We start from the raw sequence: 21,619 nt of genomic DNA on the forward strand, positions 1-21,619 counted from the left end.
GTTGTACAAATTGATGGTTATAACTCTACTATTAGTCTCGCTAATCGAAACCAATAATTTAGAGACTACAGAAAATAATTCATGTTATCAAAGTTTTTATTGTTTATAATAAGACAAACAAATTAATATAGAAAACTATTGATCAAAATTATATGCAAGCATTCTAAAAATCATTGCTGTAATTTTAGAAGAAAAAAAAGTAATTCGTCACCACATGACAAGTTACAATAACATGGTATTTATATTCAGTAAATTTCATTTATCTAAAAAAAAATTCATCTTTCCATGAAAATGATTTTGTACAAATTCTTTGCTTAAAATCATTACCAGAAAAGACAAGCTTTTACCTGTGACAATGATAACAAATTTGTACATGAAGTTAGAGAGAAAAGTGAGCATGAAGAAAATATTTGCAAACACAAGAAAGATTGTATTCTATTTAACATGTTGTTAGCATAATCACAATATGCTTGTCCAAGTAAGAATTTGCACTGCACCAAACATTACCGAAGTTTACAAAGCCTAGAAGAACATGAAGAAGATAACCAGAACTATACAACAATTTAAGATGAAAAATAAAGGGCACACACAAACAACTTTGGCATCTTAATCTATAACAATTTTTGTCAATATGATATTCCACCACCACTAATAACAGAGGGGAAAAGAATACAATAACACTATCTAAGGAGCCCAATTAGAAGATGCTGCAACCATTCTCATTGCACACACACACTACTGTTAAACTGGTATCACATCATTCTTTGATGCGTCTTCACATCTTAACACTATACCTTCAAGACTTGCCGGGAAAATACATTTGGTCCATTGGCAACCAGTGGTGATAGGATCTGGTGGAGGAACAATCATAAGCACATTCTCATTCCTCTGAACCACCCCCATTACACTCACTGTGCTTCCCTCTTTGATGTACCTGAATACAAATACCATCTTATATTATTTCTATCAAACACTTTGCCTGAAACTCAAAATTCATAACTATGTTGCAAAAACAGGTTATTCATTCACAGCTTGGGATACCCCTTATGGAGCTTTTGGTAAGATAAGTTTTGGGAATCATGATTCTTGATAATCATGAAACTTGGAAATCATGATTCCTATGAGTTTTTCAAAAATCTGTTTACTTTTAATGTTTCCCAGGAAATCAAGAATGACATCATTTTTTTACCAGAAGTTTTCATTGTTTACAAGTTTTCTTTAAACTCAAGACAAAAGATTATGAATTTGTGGCTTAGCTAAAAACATTCATAGGAAACACCACCCTCCTTCATGGTTTTCTGGTTTTAAAACATAAACCAGACATGAAACAGATTTGAGGAAAACTAGATTTTTCTTGTAGCAAACGTTCCCTAAATCAAGGTGCATCCATCCAGAGACAGAGATGTGGCATATATGATCAAAATGCAAGCAAAGATGAGATAAGTTTTACCCTTCTTCCAACCGCATGATGCGGTCATCACTTGAAAGATTCCTCTCTCCCAACCACCGGAGAAACTCTGGCGAAATCTCTTCTTTGGTTGGATTTACATTGATGAGAACTGAGTCATCAACATAAGGGGTCACTCTTGATCCGTGACCTGTCTTAACCAATGCCCTTAAACCAGATTGGAAATCCGAGATATAGAAGTCAACCACACGCCTCTGTCACATCACATCACATAAACAAGTGAAAAATAAGTTCCAAATAGCAATGGCAGCCCTAAGCACAGACTCCTCATAGGGCATCTTTTACTGGTGGTTCCTTTCATGAAAACAAAAAAGAAAGGAAATAACAGTCTCTAAATGTACTCTCTTGAAGAAAATTAAGTTCAGTATTGGTAGACTAGCCATTTTACACCCTTACTCAATGCATTGTAACTGGTTTAAGGGTAGAGTCCCCATCTTAATCCATCTTTTGCTTAGAAAACCAAATCTAGTCCAAGGTAAATTGGAAATAAGACGGAAAATATCATCATATCAAAAAGAAAAGATTCCCTTTCTTCTACTAAATATGATAGTAAAACTAATTCAAAACAATAAATTCAACTTGAAATTTTATCAGATAAAGAAACATGTCCTTCAGTGACATACCTTCCCGGCCAAGGATAGAAGTAAAATTGTACACGAGATGTCAAAGTAGAACATTAAATTTCACAATAACCAACCCACTAAAATAACATAGTAACTTACTTCGAGCAATCTAAGGCCCCAAGAAAACCGCCGGTGTGTAGGATTGGCAGCTTTTGAGTCCCAACCACGATACTCATATAAACTTGTTGATGTATATACACATCTGGGAACTTTCTGGAAAGATGACTCAAGAGGGACATTACCGCAGGTAACAACCTTCACATACAACAGTCAAACATATTTGATTGATTAGTCATTTAAGCTTGTACGAAGTTATAGAAAGGATTCATAGCATGAAAAGTCAACCAAGTGCAAATTTCTCATTCATATAATTAGATGTTTACGGGAAATTATTACTATGGGAAGACACCGATATGCACAGGTATCATCCTGAAGATGAAACAAAATGCACTCATCTAAGTACACTCCGAAGCTCATTCAATGAAAATAGCATTGTTTCAAATAGCTACAAAGAGTGCATTACAGGCTTTACATCCTTGATAAAGATTTGCTCTTATTTTCATATTTGTTTTCTTTGCTTATGATAACATCATGTCTTTGAAAAAAATTAGAGCAATGAGATTCCAATATTAAACAGACTCATTCATTTAAACCATACCAAAATCATGCTTGTGGAAGCACTCGATACATATCCACGCTGTACCAGTTTACAAACCTAATACATGTAAGGTTATTGACTAGGAGTAAGTTTGTTTTTGTAATTGACAAAAATTTAGGTTCGCATCATATATTCTAGAAGGTTTCCAACCTTTCCTTTATAAGAATTAAAAAAAAATGGCATTCCTGAAAAGCTCCTGTAAATTAAAAAGCAAGCTTCAAATACTTCAAAAGCAGGTGAAGAATAATTTATAATGCAAAATCAGAATGATGCAGACACAGGTGAATAAAGAAAATATTGAAATTAATACAGCATGACTTGATATAAGAAATTTACTTATTAGCCCAAGAAGTGAATATGAACTTTCCAAGAATAGCCAATAAATTAGGAAGAGGACCAGAAACATACCCCAGAGACCTTCACAAATTGCCCATTTTTTGCAGTTCTGAGCTCAGAGTCTGGATAATTAGCAACGAAGCCCATAATAGATCTTCTTCCCCAGTAAGTATTCCAAGAGAAAGATGCAGCAACTAAGCCAAAAAGAACCACAACTACAATAAGGAGAATGGCATTGCGCACTGCTCCAAGAATAAAACCACCAGCAATGAAACCCATGACAAAAAGCAGAATTAATAACCATAACACCGCCTTTGGAAAATTCCTTCTGAAGGAATATTCATCACCTTGACTAAGAACAGTCACAGCTTGGTTGTGAACAGCAGCAGAACCTTGCATCTTCATTGAACCTGTCGCTTCCAGAGGACCAGACACTTTACGAGGAGCCCCAGAAGAATTTAGCGGACCAGAGGATATGGGCCCAGATGTAATGAGACCTGTTGTAGGTAGAACAGGAGTAAGAGGTCCAGAATTTTGACGACCAATTGGTGTGACTCCCCCAGACTGAGGACCAGAAGACTTTTTAACAGGTTCCCCATGCTTATTCAGTGGCCCAGAATTTGATTTCTTCATTGAACTTGAGCCACCAGAAGTCATTGGACCTGAAGTGGTATAGGCAGCTCGAGCAGCAGCATTAGCCTGGATTGGTCCAGAATGTGAACCAGCTCCTCCAAAAGATCCTGTCCGTGAAGGAGCGCCGGTTATTGGTCCAGATTTCCTAGACTTAGAGCCATCAACAGGAATATCAAACATTTTCCCCAATTCTCCAGACTTTTTTATGTCTCCACCAGTATATGGCACAGCTGTTGATGTCATGGTTGGAGTCCTTTCTTTGGGCTGCTCCGGCCGCCCGGATACGTAGAGGCCATTGCTAAGCTGATGGGATGGTATTCTAGAACTCATCTACCTTCTGTGGAAGAAATCTTGAGAACTCAGACAATGGTAATACCAGAAGATGGTGCTGGACAAGTCAAACTGTCAAAGTGAACCTGAAAGATGCAAAAAAAGAAATTCCCAAACGAATTGGAATCATTGTTCAATCAAAATTACTAATTTGCAATCAATTTCGATGTCGCGTAGCGAAATGACAAAAGGTAACAGAAATCACAACATCTACCTACTGATGAGAGCAAAATTTAATTTTAGAGTAAAGTTTAAACACTTTTAGTTGGAATAAGGAATGTGTGAATAGCCAATCATGGCCTTCGGAACATAACGTGCCATGTTCATAATTAACACGTTAAAGGGAACAACTTGATATCCCAAAAGGTCGCCCCGGCACCTAATCAGAGAGCAAATCTTGTATATAACCACTTTAACAAGAAATAATTATGAAGAAACAAAGTATATGATAGTCAACTTCCTAGTGTACTTCATTGTATGCACACAACCAAATGAAGATAAAGAGCAAATCAACTCCCCATTGTCATTACCAGAAGATCAATGAATCTATAGAATGAAGAAACAACCAAAGTTCTTACATAATCACTGACCTATACAAGGGGGCATGTCTACTAATTTTTGCACACAAACATTCAATCATAGTGTTTATCTCCTATCCTCCCACAAGCTTCATGCATCCTCCCACCAAAAGTACTCCAATTCGAGATAAATGAATGAGGGAACGCTAACACTAGAATTCTAAGATAAAATTCCTGAAGTGGAACAAAGTGCACAAGAAAGAAAGAGAGCTAGTCCAGAGCAACGTGTTCGTTTTTTGAATTTCAGTAACTTTTCTCTTCTCAAAAAACCCTACACTAGGAGGAAAGGCTAGAAGCACGTCAACATCCACAAGAGTCAAGCCCCACTTTTTTTCAAACTTGTGCCAATCTGTAATCCAGGAAGAAAGAGACCTCGGATCCATTATTCCAAATTAAAAACCGATGAAGTAAACGGAAATTGCTCGAGGTCATACACAACAGCAAGCTGGCATTTATTTTTTGGTAGAATAAAGAATGCCCCAGGATTGAAAACCCAAATATATTATTGAAAAAACGAAGCTTCCTCGACCATTTTGGCCACCAATCAAGCAGAAAAACCATCACTCAACAAAATAAAAACACAAAAAAAAAAAAAGAAACTGGGTCGGGAACCTTATGATTTCGGGTAAAAAAAAACACACACACTGCACCGATGCCGCACACATTGCGCCCCGAAAGTCAAATGTTACTGCCGAGAGTGATGAGAGAAAGCAGACCCACATCATCAGGAAAACGATCTATAGAATGAAGTTGTGATCTCAACTTTGGGTAGAAGCAATGTGTGTAACAGTCAGAGTTGAACACTGTTATGAATTTCTGGGGCATTTTCTCAACAAACAAAATGTAAACCCGAAAGCACAGAACTTTATGTGCTGTGTGTGGTGTGTTGAACCATGCACATGAGGAAGGAATTACAGTGGCGAAATTCCCAGTTGGGAGAAGAGAAGGATCTATAAATATAAAGAGAGAGTGAAGAAGAAAAGACCTACCTGAAGTGAAATCTGGAGGCGGAACCATGATGGGTACAATCAACAACGACAAAATAGCAACGAGTCTGAGTGTTACAACAAACGGAGAAAATAAAAATAGGTTTCTGGCTCGGAGAATCTAAGGTTGTGTTGCGCTGTGTGAGAGGTTGAGAAGAGAGCCGCAACAAATTTGTGTGTTGTCTGACTCTGGTTTTAGCAAAGTGACTAAAATTTTCAATTAAAGAAAACCAAAATTGTATGTTATGGAAAATTATTAATTACAGAATATTAACAAAGTTACTATTACTTTCACAGTTTTATTTTACTAATAAAAAACCCTTTTCCACTGCTTCTGCTGCTGCATCAAAATTATTAAACTTTTAGCTATAACACTTCTTTCAAAATATCTAATTTTTTCCACCGAATAAAAATGCTAATTAAGTTTATTATTAACTTCATTTACTAAAGATGGTATTTAGATACAGTTAACTTAATTAAAATTCGTTTATATTTAAGTTATGATGATTACATTGTTGGATGCAAAAAGGCATTTCAAGTTGCAAGAAATTGGAAACTATCTTCTGTTGTTGATCACCCACGGGCACTGACCCTACCTTTCCTAACACCCAAACTACCCTTCTTTTTCTTTTCTATCTATCTAATCACGGATTCTTATATCTTGTTTTCTTCCTTTTTACCAATTTTTATATAAGAAAACATAGTTAAGAAAGAAATTTTGTTAAAAGAGAAAGCTAGATTACCAATAATATGGTTCAAAAATATCACACCAAAGTGTTTTTTTTTTCTTTTGTCCAAGATTAGATTGGAAGATTTTGTATAAAAAAAATGATGTTATCCCAAAAGATAATTCCAAATATTTTATGAAAAAGCTTTCGAATTTAGTCTTTGCTTGTATTTTCCGTTTCAAGAAATAAAAAAAGGTCAAACTGGTACGTTACATCAGACTCTCTCATTTAGACTGAATATTTTGCCTTTTGGATTTTTCTATATGATTGAAAAGCAACATTTTTCTTGATTTTGTGTTGTATATTTTTCTTGTGTCATGGTCTTATATGGCTATTCGATGAAAAACTAAGTGGAAACAAATGAAATAAAGCACTTTTATGGTTTCTTCTTTTTGCAAATCAAAGCTAGAAGGAATGATGTTGTACTATAAATCAATCATTGGTTTACATGTTTTTATCCTATTTGCGTATATATTGAAATCTTCAGATGCTGAGATTCAAATCTCCATCATGTTTATGTATATAAAAAGAAGTTAGTGTGCATATTATAAGGACTCAGATCTTATCTAATAAAAATGAAATCCAAGCTGTATTCACACATTGTTTTCAGATTGCAATGTAATGCCAATGTCTCATCACGACAGCCTTTGTCTAACTGTATTTCAGTTGTCCAACTTGGTTCAATTGGACCTAAATACCATTGCAAAGCAACAAGGGAACAAATTCTCCTCCTAGTGTTAGACCATGTTGTCTCATGACAAGAGTTTTGAGTTTCAAAGTGGAAAATACTTTATATGTGGTGACTAAAAATATCGATCCCATTTTAAGGTTGATTGAAATATTGATGTCGGTAAAAACAAAAGCTCCCTTAATTCTCAACTAGATGCTTATTTTAATACATCCAATAATCTTACATCAATAGTTTAGGAATCGAAACTGATATTAATTTAAATACACTTTCTTTCTTCATCCTTTCAGAGCCTGATATCAATCTGTTTAACATATTTAACCTATAAATACTGCATATTACCACAATAAATACTCACTCAATTCTCTCATTCAGTGTCATACTCATATACTCTCCTTGGGATTGAAGTTCATCTTATCCATAGATGCAAGAAACCTATAAATACAACATATTACCACAGTGATCCACTGATGTTTTTCAAAAGCTAAAGAGAGTTAGCATAATATAAGAGGAGTGTTAGTGTAATATCTTTTTAAAAGAACTAAAAGAGTGTTTATGTAAATTTCACATAACTTCTTATTAGTTAGAATGATTACTGTAGAAGGATCTCAAGAAAAATTATTAGGATTTACTGTAATCACTTTGTGCTGGATAAAAATTTCACTGTCAACTTTCTCTGATAATATAAACATAAATTATATCGTTTTAAAATTAAGTTCATTCGGTCAATGCATATTACAACTCTCTTTATTCACTTTCAAAGTGATAAGAAAAAACGAGTTAATTCAATTATGAAGCAATATGATGGAACAACTATGACTCAGTTAAACTTACAAGCCAGAAACTATAACACTAAAAAGCTAGTGGCTAAGGCCTAACTCTACATAGCTCTTACAAGCTGGTTACCTGGCGAACACATCAAACACACACACACACACACTAATACTAGAGTTTAAGCTTCATACAATTCTCAACTCTTTTAGCCAAAGGGAATGCAAAGGGCATGGGTCTGGCTTGCCTTGGGCCTTGGCCTTCTCAGAGAGAGCATAAAACCAACCATTTCTCCAGTTAAACTGCAATGTAAAATATAGCCAAGATAAGAACTTATAAATATATCAGAGTCATTTTGTGAATCCAATATTTATTTCACTTATATTAACATTTACCTCCTTAACTGCTGTGGGAAAGTGAGCTACGGCTCTCGAATATGCACATAAACGCTCTTCCATGGCTTCTTCAAATGTTAACCCCTTTTCACTTGCTGCAGCTGATGCCAGTTCTGTTATAAGGCTAGACAACTGAAAGTGGAAATATTAGTCACTTCTCATTGTGATGTTATTTTTAAGTATTACTTGTTAAATGCATCGTTAATGTTAAATGAAAATGTCTGTATATGAAGCTCGGACACACCTCTATGTCGAACACATATCAGACCCCAACATGTATACACAAATGGTGTGTCCCTATGTCCGACACATATCAAAAACCAACATGTATACGACACTCTCGTACAATATGTATCGGTAAAGTGTCCAATTCAAAAGACATTCTTTTGTCTCTATGTTTGACACATATCAAACACAACATGTACACGACACTTGTACAACACGTATCGGTGAAGCATCCAATTCAAAAGACATTCTTTTGTCTCTAACATAATTTTGACATGACTTTAACACAATGTTAATAAAAAGAAATACAATGATTTTCTAAAAACACATAAACTTGTGAACTTATTGCATAAATTTCTGTTATGACTATAAAAATAAGGAACAAATCTGATATGATCACTATTTTTCACTTTTTGGATATTAGATAGATGAATTATCACATGAGTTGGATAAAAGTCACTAAGTAGCATCTCTTCAAGATCCAAAAGAAGAAATCTCAGAATTGGAGGGAGTGCGAGGATACCGATTGCAATCACCCACCATCCTATTATTAACTACACAGTTTAATCTAATCATGTACAAAACTGATTAAGGTCATGATATTAAGATAAGCTTCTCCATAAGCATTTGTAACAAAAGAAAATAAAACTAAGAAGTGAAAAAGTTTTTCCGATAAACCAAAAGAAACTCATACTAAAGTTAAAAATCAAGATTTTGAAGAAGCAAAACCATTAGACCTCTCTAAAAGTAGTGATTCTAACTACTGCATAAACTAACTTCAGCTTATAAGAAAAACTTATTTCCTTTATCTTTCTTACTCTTCATGTAAGTATATTCACTAACACAGTGTCTAAGAGAATAAGCAGATTAATTTTGAGAAGAAGTCACTGCAAAGCTTACTTCAGTGCGGAATTCCTTTTCCACGACACCTACAGAAACCCCTCCATGACGTGCTCCAACAAGCATAACGGAACAAATCCATATAAGCTTCTCCAACATCTGCTTTTGAAACGCCTCCTTTTCAAGAACCTGGCTTTTGAGACATACATCACGTGTGTAAATATTTGTTTTTGACATTGTACAAGGACACCAACAACTTCAATATTGATGGTAAGCAAACCAAAAAACAACACACGAGAATCCAAACACTCGTGTCCCCAAACGTAAAAAGAAGCCCCTTCAGAATTTTTTTTTTGCTTTTAGTCCCAATTTCGTGAGGTGTTGTCATAGCAGTAAAAAAACAAACAAGTTTCTAAAACTAAAATTACTAACATTCGAGTCCACGATACAGACAACTATACAGAAGAAGAAAAACTAAAGATATATGTTATGAATACCTTGCAAGAGAGGCCTCCAGCCTTTAATCTTGAAGCCACAACAGAAGCCCAGTTGCCATATGCAGCAGTGAGTCCTTCAGGATTGGTATCAGTTCTTCCATCAACAGGGGCTTCTCCAATTTTCGACACAGCAAAATAAGCCAACACTTGGTTTGCATCCTTCAACCCTTTCCTCTCAAGCCACGCCTCCACCATTCCGTTCTGGAAAAACACCAAATCTGCGCCACCATCAATAACTCGTCAACAACATTATCCAATCCAACGACGAAATCACAACAAAAGAACTCACCTTTCCATCTAGAAGGTGGTGTAGATTGAAGCACGGACTCCAGATCATCGTTCCTCGTGCACACAAAAATGGGGCCTTCAAAATCAAGCGGCACGGGTTCCCCTCGGCGAACGAGGAGGTCTTCGCCGGTGCCCATGTCTTGCAAAGCCCTTCCCACTCTTCCGCCGCCGACAATGACGGCCGGAACCACCTTGGCAGGAGGGGCGGTGGCGGTGGTGGCGGCGGCGGACATGGCGGAGGGTTTGAATATGGGTGTGGTTATGGTTGTGGGAGAAATGGGGAAGGAGAGTGAAGTGGCCATGAAGGAGTGACTATTCAGTGGCGGCGGATGGAGTGAAGAACATCGACATGGCTCCTTTTGCAGTGTTTGTTTGTGGAACTATGTTGTGCTGTGTTTGTCGATATTCATTCACCGGTTCTCTGGCACAATTTATGCCACTCGTTCGTTGGAAAGGTTCTATCTGTGTATCCTCCATAACTTTTTCCATTCCTACACCACTTGTCGTTTCTACGGATCGTGATCTGTATTGATTAGGAATTTTGTTTAATGTTAGTGTTTAATTTCTATATCTATTGCTATAAAATTTCAAAGCTAAAATTCCCTTGATTTGTTTGAAAAATTTAATTAGATTTTAATTTTAATTGATTTAATTAAGTTCTTTAATTTTAAAATAATCTAATTTAATCTTAATCGATGATAACCTTAAAATCGGACAAAATGAAAAAGGGAAGATGGTTGATGTATCTGACGTATCAATGTAATTTATTTTCTGTTTATAATTATTTGGACAAATCCTTCGATGTTGCACCTACCTCTACATCTCTCTCGCTTATTTGATCAAAGAGGTTTTGTCGAAGGATTTGAAGTCGGAGAAGAAGAAGGAGAAGAAGGATATCGTTAAAAATTAGTAATTTGTCTTTGAATTTTTGGAATTTAATAAAATGTATTATTAGAATTTATTTGTTATAAAGATTTTACATTATCAACCATTAGGAGTTTAATTTATATACAATTATTTATGTTGTGATGTTTGGAGATGAAGAATGTTTTGTAGATAAGAAGAGAATGATTTAGGGGAAGAAGAAAAGAGGATAAGAGATGGTCTATGTGTGGTTTTAGAGAAGAAAAAGAAAATGGGGAAGATGGAGGTCTCTCATGTGTCATCTTCCTCCCTGTTAAAGAGGAAGATGGAGCTTCTCGTGTGTTCTTTGCATGTCAGAAAATAAATTACATTGTCACGTTGTACACACTTGTCACCTATGCAGCCATTCTCACTCTATCGTTAATTATTTAAATGTTGTCATTGATTAGGACCAAATTGGATCATGTTTAAAAACTATAGGACTTAATTGAACCAAATAAAAATTAAAGACCTAATTGAATTCTTCAAAAGAGGAATTTTAGCCTAAACACTATAATTTGTCGTTGTTGACTATAAATTCTTCATTACAATTGTAATAAAGACAAACAAAAATTGCCTTCAAGTTGAAATACTCCTTTCATATTTGAAAATCCCAACAATGATTTTCCAATGTTGGAAAATGGGAGTACATAACAAGTTGACAGCCAATTCCTATAACTAAACCCGTAGAAGTGGACCATAATGTTTCTATTTCCAAAAGTACAATGAAGAGAAAACTAAATGCTAGTGGTAAGAAAACAACATTTGTTGTTTAGGATCACTTCACACGATCTCTTGAATCCAATATCGAATTGCAACATGTAATAATTGTGGTTAGAGGTTAGGTGTGATCCAAACACACATGGAACATTTAACCTTCTTAGTCATCTTAAAAAGTATTGTCCTAAATATCCACGTGTTGCCATTAATAACCCTAACCAAACAACTCTCACCTTTAAAAGTGGTGAGAATAACAATATTCTTGTAACTAGCCAAAAGTATAATGTTCAAGCTTGTTTGGATGAACAATCATTCAGGGTTGTGGAGGGTGGGGGTTTTAAGAACTTGTGCAAACAATTACAACCTTTGTGTGTGGTCCTATCAGGTTCACCATAGTTAGAGATTGTTTTTAGTTGTATATGGATAAAAACATTAGGTTAAAGCCATCTTTAAGTAAAATTGTGCTAGAGTAGCACTCATTGTTGATTGTTAAACATCAACTCATAACTTAAACTACCTAACACTCATTGCACATTTTGTAGACAATGATTGGAGGTACCAAAAAAGGATAATCAGTTTTTCAATGATACCTAATAATAAAGGTGAAACACTTGATAGGAAAATTGAAGAAGTATTAAGGGAATAAGGACTTAGGAATGTGTTCACACTCACGATTGATAACGCATCATCTAAAGATTGGAAACATGCCTAAACTTTTGTTAAATTCTTCACAATTTCCCATTTTATAAAAAATGGTTAAAGACGCATTGGTCATCCTTGTTTTCACAATTGACTATGAGAGTGCATTTAGTATTGGGGTTATGGTTTTGGATGCTTTTAGAATCTTTTTAAATCTACCAATGGTTGAGACACTTTTTTCCGCTCAAAATTGATTAAGAATCACTAAACTCAATTTGATAATATCAATGTCTATGAAGAGTTTGAAATTTATAAAAAGATTTTCACATATATAAGTTTATGGTTACGCAATGGAAGGAAATGAAATAACATCAAGAGGAATTAGTTCAAGAGAAATTGGATCATCAACTCAATCACAACAACAATGATATGACTCTTAATCCATCATGTTTGTCTTACTTTAATTATATTATTATTATTATTATTAAATTTAGTTACTAACTGTTTTGCAAAGTTTGAATTATTTTCTTTGATGTAGTTGTGGTATTTTTTTTAAGATATTTATTAGGAACAAATGTAAAGATTGAAAACATCTTCATTAATCTTATAAGAGATAGGATGACTATCATGCATGATTAGTGTGATAAATTGTAAGCATTAAGTATTAAGTTAGTTAAATGTCTTTAACTCCTAAGCATTATTTTAAATATCATCTTAATTTTTTAATCTCTATTATGAAATACTTCTGGTGTAGGGTGAATCTATATTGGCATAATAGTTTAATGTAAGTAACAACTATTTCAAACCAGTTGCATCAATGTATGCATTAACAATTAAGTTAGCTAAATTTCTTTAGCTCCTAACAGTATTTGTTTGTAATATACCATCTTAATTTTTAATCTCTCTTGGTACAAATTGTAAGCATTATTTTTTCCTTCATACTTGATTCTATACACTATGATATCTGAAATGTTGGTGCTTGATAATTGCGAGGAATCAATTCTTAATTCTATTATCAATTATATATTATATTATACTCACAATTATTAATTCCTACATTGTTTAAATTAATTAAGTTCAACTACTAGTTTTATTGTTATGTAATCATACAGCGACTTGATCGAAAAAATAAATCACATTAAATCTTTTTATAAAAAATAAAAAGTCAAATAAAAAACAAATATAAATATCAAAATAAATAAAAATTCTAAAAATAAGGATTAAATTACTGATACTGTTCATCCTTGTGGCCAATATATTCTCTTCTCCATAAATTCTAACCTACCTCTGCAACTTGTCCTTAATATTAATGGTGATTAAATTTTGGTGGTGAATTTAAGAGAAAGAGGAATAACTCATCTTCTTGTATTTCTTTTTATTAAAATTTCATCGTGATTAATTTCTTTTTGTTTTATCTTTCTTCACATCCCTTCATAATTCTTCATCTTATCTCTTGTTTTTACTTGTTCCCACTTTGATGTTATTAGGCCATTTTTTTCTATTGTTAAAAGAAATCATCATTAATTAAGAATATTATCGTTTTTATTCCAATAACCACCATAAAGAAATAAGATTAATCCAGAGAACATAAAAATATAACATGAAAATTCAAAAATCGGAGAAAAAAATATGACCATAAAAAAATAATCAATATGTGCAAATTTGTATAACACACAAAAAACACTCTCGACCTTTTGACACAAGTATACACACACTCTTCAAAACATGAATTTAGCTATATCTCACAACATTCTATTACAAGAGAATAAGAAAAGTCAAGCACTAAATCAAAGTGTCTTAAACTTAGGACAAAAAACATAACGGACTTAGAGTTACATTCACTCCTTAATTATCCTAGACAATATAAAACTTTTTAAGACATGTTAACTTCATCAACCTAACATTTATTTTATCACTTTTATACTGGTGAGAGGTTTTTATAATTTTGGTTTATGTTATATACTTTTCTCATCGTGACAAATTATATTTGCCAAATATGTTTTGTCATTTTCAACTTAAATTTTCATGTTTATAGATTTTTTTTTTTGTTTGAATATGTGAAAGTGAATTTGAAAGGACTCTCACATTCATTGTCTGAATATATTTATTGGAGTTAAGAGACAGTTAAATATAGCAAGACTATCATACTTTACTTTTAGTAAACCAAAAATATAAAAAGTTGTTAGTTTAAATATAAAATTTTTACTTTCAATAATTTTGTTTGAATTTTATTAATGATTAAGGCAATTGAATATATCTTAGGTTTTAAAAATTACAAAATTGATACCAATATGTAATTAATAACATGTAATCCACTCGTTCAATTATTATCGAAGTTTAAATAAAATTAACAAAATTAAAATTTATAGATTAAGATTATAATTTTTTTATTATATTAAAATTAAATATATTAATATACATAATTAATTTTTTATTCTATTTATTATTATTATTATTATTATTATTTCAAGTAGATTTTAACCAGATAAACATTAACGAAATAAATATCCAAAATAATTATTTTAGAACATATAAAAAAATATTTAAAAAAATGATTAAGTTATAAATGAGATAAAAACTATTAAAAAGTGTAAATTAATATTTTTATTTTAAATTTATATTATTTCATGTGTATATTTGGTTTATATGATTTTGATCTTTTTATTATTTATTAGTCTAATAAATACTTGGTGTTTTTTTTTACACATTTAGGTTATAATCGTTTGGAATACTCTTCTCGGATTTCAAGTTATAAAAGTTCTCTTTTAGATTTTAAGTATTTGAAAGAAATATTTAAGTCATTTTCCTTATTCATTTGAATTATTATTTATTTTTAAATTTTAAATTTTATCATGATTTTATCTTTAAAGTATATTTTTAAGTATTAATTTAAGTAAAAATTAAAAAAAATGAATAATATATAAGAAAAAGAAATCCACAAATTTATTATTTTAAAATTTTAGTTTTATATAAACTTAACTTAGGTTTCACTTTTATAATAAAAAAAATGTTGTTCTAAGGTGCTATTCACCAAAGTCTCGTAATGATTAAAGTCACAAATGGAAAATATTGTAACAGATAATTTGTGTTGATGACAATAGAGACTGAACACACTCTTTATGAGTGTCACACTTTCCTCGTGAGTTAAGTAATAGATGACAATTAAGGTTGAAGTTATCTTTTAGAGAAATTTTGTTAAAATCTAGAAATTGTTGTATTAATCATAGTCATTTCGTGGTTACACGTAGTGGTAGATATTCATTATTTGTTTAATTTTACTAAATTAGTATAGGAAATTAGTATTTCATCATTTTTAGTGGATCTTCTTTTCTAATCGCCTTTATTATCCAAGTGACTTTAAAATATTCCTTATATTACATACAAATATTCGTTTCGCCTTTATTCCTTTATTTGTATGAAAAAAAAAGTTATTTTTATTACATACATATCATTGTTCTTTCTTTTTACCTTTTTCAAACATTTTCCTTTGACTATAACAACATGATCTAAATTAGTTAATGGTCAATGAGATGAGAATACAACTATTATGAATTATATATAGAAAATACCAACCATAAAGGAAAGTAATAGTGTTTGACTCTATATATCTATCCAATTTTATATTTGTTTTTTCCATTTTACTTCACATCAAATTTATGCATTAATTAATTTCATGTCGGGTTTCTTTATCAAATTTATATCAAATTTCTGCACTTATTGCCTCTAAGTCCCTGTCTCCAATTATTCAGGTCCCTCCGCACGTTACTTCATCTTTTAAGTTCCTATGCCACTTTTGTTCTTCTTATAGTTTGATTATATTTCAATGTAATTTAAGTTTTATATTTAGATATTTGATTAATTTTAATTTTATATTTATACTTATTTTTAACTTAATTAAGTATTTTTTTATTTTAAAATTAATATAATATCTTTCATTACTTTGATGTTATTTCTATTTAAAGTTTTACGTGTCAAAATATATATATTTTCTTGCTTTTATTTTAACGTATGTATTTTCTTCAATTTTGTTTATATTTGTATGTTGAAATTAAAGAGGAACATTTTTTTTGTAAACATTCAGTTAAAAAAAAATTAAAAAAAAAAATCTTTTACCTTTTTATTAAGTCTTCGTTAACCTTTTAACCCTTTTGTAAAATAATAAAATGTAAATATTATATACATTCTCATGTTTTATACTCACTACTCATTTAATGTTATTTTTTATTCTGATAAATTGACAACACTCTTATTTTATATAATTATCTTTATTTTTATTTTTTATTGTTCTTCCCTCTATTGTTTCTTTTACACTTTATATTCTTTAATCAAAGTAGTAAGTATACTAACCAAACAAAAAAGTGCTTACTTACTACTGAGCAACTTCCAGCTCAGGCACAGCTCAAATCCAACACTCACTTTCTCTAAACCCATCACTCTCTCACAACGCACAACAAATTCCATAAATATATGAATAAATTTATATTTATTACTATGATACTAGTGTTAAAATATATATCATTTGCATTTACTTATATTGTTAAATATTTTTTTGTCCTTTAATTTTTAGTAAAAATTAAAATTAGTTTTTTTTCGAAATTTTGAATTAATTTACTCAATGATATTTAAAATTGTGTGAAATTAATCATTTTAATCAAATTTTGTTATATTTATTTGACGTTTCAAAATGTATTTCTTAGCCAACATTGAAACGTAAATGTGTCAAACAGTGTAAACAACTCAAATAATATCATGAAATACAGTTGAAATGTCAAATAAACATAACAAAATTTGGTAAGAAAGACTAAGTTCACACACTTTTAAGGTTGAAAGATTAAATTGGACTAACGTTTCAAAAACTGACTAATTCCAACTTTCACTTGGAGTTAAAAGATAAAAACATTTTTAATCTTATTAATAATAAACACGTTAGCGTGTATTTTTATTAATATATTAATAACTATGTAGATATTTATATTTCTCAATACATATAATATAAATATTACTATATAATAATTTGCACCAATAACATTGTATATTCATATGCATAGTTATATTTAAAATTATATAAATGTTTTAGAAGAGGTTAATGAGAAATATATGATATAAATATATTTTCAGCAAAATATATAATTATTACAGGTATAATATCTGATTTCAAACATAGTATGAAAAAGAAGTTAAAGTCAATTAAAAATTAAATTAAAAGTTAATTAGCTAGGAACTAAAAATAAACTTAATGTTAATGCATGACATAATAAGGAACGACTTTATGCAGTGTAATCATTTTATCGAGATTGTAAATATTTTTCTATGGAGACAATTACACTAGAGATAAATATAACTATTATGTGTGATGATTTTTCTTTTATATATTTAACACTTTGCAGATCTTCAATGAAAACCTTCTCATATTACATAGACTTCTGTTCATCGCAAAATGTAGAAGTGGAGATTCTACTCGTAAAATATCAATAAATAAATGCTTTTGCGATATAAAAATAAACATGTAAATCCGAAGTCTTTGGATCCAATTGCTTCAAACATGATTTTAAGGTTTACCAACATTACCTCAACAATATTAATATTTCGCACAAAATAAGTTTTGTGTTTGATAAGAAAATTTATAATTTGTAAGATGTTAATATACATTGAATTTAAATTGATTTTATTTTTTATATGTTTTGTTTAGACGAGGTAATTTAAATATAGTGAATTGTATTTTTTTTATAAGGTATTTTAATTTAACAAGGTTGAGCTCATGCAAGGTTGGACTGAGGTAGACTGAGTTAGAGTTAAGTCAAGTCAATCCAAGTCCAGGTTGAATTGATTTGATATGGGCCCAAATTGAGTCAAATAGACTTGCCTTAATTGAGTTGCGTTGTTCTGGACCTAGATTGAGCCAAGTTGTCACAAGTCAAGGTTGAGCCGAATTGGCTCAGCCTAGGTCGAGCTAAGTTAGCTCAGACCAAAGTCAAGTCAAGTCGGTTCGGGTCTAGGTTAAGCCAAGTTGGTCTAACCTAAGTTGAGTCAAGTCGAGTCGAGTCAAGCTCATATTCAATTGAGTAAGGATGAGTCCATGCTCACTTGAGTTGGGCCCAAGACACATTTAGTCGAGTTGGACTAAGCCCATGTCAATTCTAGTTTGATCAATACTAGGTCGAGCTAAGTCTACTTGGGCCCAAGTCGAGTCAAGTCGACCAAGACTCTATCGAGTCAAGTCAATTTTAGTCGGATCGAGTCGATTCGAGTTAGCGTGGGCCTGATCAAGTAAAGTCAAGTCGGCATGTGTAAGCCAAATTGAGCAAGTCTACTTGGGCTGAGGTTGAAATGACTTTATCTGAGTTGAGTTAGGGATGATCCAAGTTCATTTGAGATGAGGTCGACCAACATTTAGTAAAGTTGGGCTAAGCCTAACAATGCCCTAGTCTATTAAGACCAAGTTCGGCCTAGCCCTACCAAGCACATGTCAAGCCAAACCTAGGTCAAGTCAAGTTGGCCTGACCTAGGTTTAGTCGAGTCGGCGCAAACTTGATCACTCCAAGTTGACCCAGGCCTAGGTTGAGCCAAGTCGACTCAAACTGATCGAGTTGAATTCTCTTAGGTCCATGTCAATCTGAGTCAAGGCATGATTACCTGAGTTAGGTTAGGCTCGTGTCAAGTCAAGTTTAGTTGAGTTCGAAGTTGAGTCCACTCTTAGGTCCACGTCAATCTGAGTCAAGGTAGGATCACATTTAGCTTAGTCGGGTTAGGTCCATGTCAAGTCAAGCTCGCTCGAGTCCAAGTTAGGTCAAGTTGGGCCTAAGTGGGATCTAGACAAATGGGGTCATATTTGGCCATTCCCATGTTAAGCCACGTCATCAGGTCCGAACCATGTCAAACTAAGTTGTGTCGAGACTATGTCAAGTTAAGTCGAGTTTAATCTAACAAAGGTTGAGCTGGATTGACTTGGACCCAGATTGACTCAAACTACGAATACAAAAAATGAATATGAATAATTTTAAATTCTTACTTATGAATTTAAGTAATCTAATTACTCTAATGAAATTTTAGAATTTCAATTTCTTTCAAAATTCCTTATTAAAACAACATATGTTATCATAAGACATTTCAAATTCTGAAAAGAAAAGAAAAAACAAACATGAACTACACTCTTAAAGTCACTTATCCAAACACACTCTTAAAGTCACTTACCATAAATATCATGGTGACACCTTTAAAAAAATTATATACACATTCTATTGTAGTTCTTTTTGTCAATTTAAACATTTTTATCCACATCAAAAAGGTGATTTATATGCTAGTATACAAATCGTGATAGTACATTTTTGTAATGGTGCAAGACCTATTTTCCTACCACATTGTACCTTAGTGGGAAGTAATCATCATAATTACTTAAAGCACATATTTTCAAAAAATACATTATTTTACATTCAAAACCTTCGTCAAAATTGATTGTCGATCACCTTTTTTATATGAACTTGTCTACTAGAGCTACCAACTTCATGTTGTCTTTACCTCCTAGTTATTTTCAAAATATATTTTTCTTCACCATTATATATTCATAATTTCTTCTTCCTTGAGTTTTCATTCTACACCATCCATGTACATTGGATTGCTTAGATCTATCAAATGCTTTGTAAAATTTATCAAGATAGGAATATGATTAATAGACGGAGACCAAACTTTACTTGTATATTTGTAGTATATATATAATAACCACTTCAATAGCTACTTTGTTATCAATTCATTTGAATATTAACTAGTTTGAATGCTAGTTACATTAAATAATCACATGCATAAAGGTTTACTTTGAATTATATATTAAAATGAAATCAATTATATTTTTAGTTAATCATGCTACATAACATCTGTGATGCTTCATTTATGTTAGTATCATCCCTCATTTATCTATGAACAAGATATTCATTCTTGTAACTTGTTTTGTGTATGTGCATGTCTAACCTTCAAAATCCATTTATCTCTTACTCATCCTCTCCTTATGATGCTTGTTTATTACATTGAATTATACATCCTCAGAAGAAGTTTGGTTAACTTGTCCTTTATTCTTCCTTTTTTATGTCTTTTTTCCCATTGGGTATATCAAAGTTGTTGTCGAGCCTTCACCATAACTTGTATGTATTAGGATTGGAAGGCGAGTAGGACACCACTATAAAAGAAATCTTTACCTTTTTTGAATTGTCTTCTTTAACAAATCTTTGTATCAAGGTTGATTTTTCAAATAACGCCATTTGAGCTTCAATAAAAGGAATCTTTGATCTTTTCATTCAACATCCTCATTTGAGGTTCAACTTTTCCTCTTTTATAAGGCAGGTGAGTGAGAACCAACAAAATTTGTAACAACAATATGAATCTTATTCCATCAACCTCTCGATCTTGACAACAATTGTGGTTCATCACTATTGTATTTGTTGTGGTGGGTAACTTTCAACTAAATGTTTTTTTTTCACATTCATGTTTGCAATTAGATTGGTTGATGAGTTATGTCATGCTTGAATTAGAATAATATTTTCTTTCAAACATCATTTGACACATTGACTTTTGTTGTCACTATGTCCTCTGTTGCTGAGTGTAGTATAACTAAGTTTAGTTTAAAAAATTATAAATTTTGAGAAAAAATTGACTAGGATGGTGATTCACATTATTTATTAGATACAACTACTCTAGTATAGTATTCATCGTAAGGTTTATAATTTAGGGTTTAAGGTTTAATAATTAAAACGATATATAATGAAAGTGAGAATATAGCTAAATACAAAATTAAAACAATATATAATGAAAAGGAGGCAAAGGGGAAATATGACTAAATAGAAAATTAAATTAATAAAATAGATCAAGGGAAGAGATAAATAAAATGAAAGTAGAAATAAATAGAATGAAAGCGAAAATATAACTAAAACTAGAGTGCTTTAATGATTTTTAGCTTGAAACTCTTGAGAGAAAAATGGATATGAAATTTGCTGTAACAAGTATTTATAACATTGTAACTTTAATAAATTACTATAATGGTATAAATATGATAGGGAACATTATAATAAAATTTAAATAATGTTTGTATTAAATGTATGTTATTTTTGTTTGTGGTGGCTTAGTCTTGGGTCTCGACACTCTTCTTAGGTTGTATTACGATGACCTTTTTCCTAGTTGTGGTAGCTTTTTTCATATATGGTGGCATCTCACTGCTTGTTGTGACTTTTTTCCCAAATACTTTTGTTCTTCGACTATAAAACTCTAATGTTGCGCTCTTGACTTGAGTTCATCTATAGATTTTATTTCATAAATTATTTTATGTTAA

At 31.7% G+C, this 21,619-nt stretch overlaps 2 protein-coding genes across 5 annotated transcripts; both read right to left on the minus strand.

The window, feature by feature from the left end:
- Window positions 1–409: 409 nt before the first annotated feature.
- LOC114194553 (uncharacterized membrane protein At1g16860-like) lies at window positions 410–5,816 on the minus strand. Of its 4 annotated transcripts, none has more exons than XM_028084872.1 (6): window positions 5,616–5,816; window positions 3,433–4,134; window positions 3,158–3,279; window positions 2,191–2,346; window positions 1,451–1,662; window positions 410–934 (listed from the first exon to the last, which is right to left on the minus strand). In XM_028084872.1, the coding sequence occupies exons 2-6, from the start codon at window positions 4,046–4,048 to the stop codon at window positions 742–744; spliced, it is 1,299 nt and encodes a 432-aa protein (XP_027940673.1). In that variant the 5' UTR covers window positions 4,049–4,134; window positions 5,616–5,816; the 3' UTR covers window positions 410–741. The 4 variants fall into 4 exon arrangements, with proteins under 4 accessions (XP_027940673.1, XP_027940672.1, XP_027940670.1 ...); XM_028084871.1 differs by having other exon boundaries at window positions 3,158–3,327; XM_028084869.1 differs by having other exon boundaries at window positions 3,158–4,134.
- Window positions 5,817–7,708: 1,892 nt separating this feature from the next.
- Window positions 7,709–10,501, minus strand: LOC114193379. The gene is made up of 5 exons (XM_028083145.1): window positions 10,046–10,501; window positions 9,757–9,974; window positions 9,320–9,448; window positions 8,195–8,326; window positions 7,709–8,101 (listed from the first exon to the last, which is right to left on the minus strand). The coding sequence occupies exons 1-5, from the start codon at window positions 10,344–10,346 to the stop codon at window positions 7,988–7,990; spliced, it is 894 nt and encodes a 297-aa protein (XP_027938946.1). The 5' UTR covers window positions 10,347–10,501; the 3' UTR covers window positions 7,709–7,987.
- Between the last annotated feature and the right edge of the window lie 11,118 nt (window positions 10,502–21,619).

This window comes from Vigna unguiculata, chromosome 8 (genome assembly GCF_004118075.2).
Source record: "Vigna unguiculata cultivar IT97K-499-35 chromosome 8, ASM411807v1, whole genome shotgun sequence".
In the NCBI taxonomy this organism is placed as follows: domain Eukaryota; kingdom Viridiplantae; phylum Streptophyta; class Magnoliopsida; order Fabales; family Fabaceae; genus Vigna; species Vigna unguiculata.

Coding starts and splice junctions, on each gene's coding strand:
- LOC114194553 (XM_028084869.1), bottom strand. CDS start 4,048: ATGAGTTCTAGAATACCATCCCATCAGCTTAGCAATGGCCTCTACGTA. Junction 2,347..3,157: donor AATTTGTGAAGGTCTCTGGG/GTATGTTTCTGG, acceptor TTGTATGTGAAG/GTTGTTACCTGCGGTAATGT. Junction 935..1,450: donor ATCATGCGGTTGGAAGAAGG/GTAAAACTTATC, acceptor ATTTGTATTCAG/GTACATCAAAGAGGGAAGCA.
- LOC114193379 (XM_028083145.1), bottom strand. CDS start 10,346: ATGGCCACTTCACTCTCCTTCCCCATTTCTCCCACAACCATAACCACA. Junction 8,327..9,319: donor AAAAGGAATTCCGCACTGAA/GTAAGCTTTGCA, acceptor TTCCACTTTCAG/TTGTCTAGCCTTATAACAGA. Junction 8,102..8,194: donor TTCCCACAGCAGTTAAGGAG/GTAAATGTTAAT, acceptor TTTACATTGCAG/TTTAACTGGAGAAATGGTTG.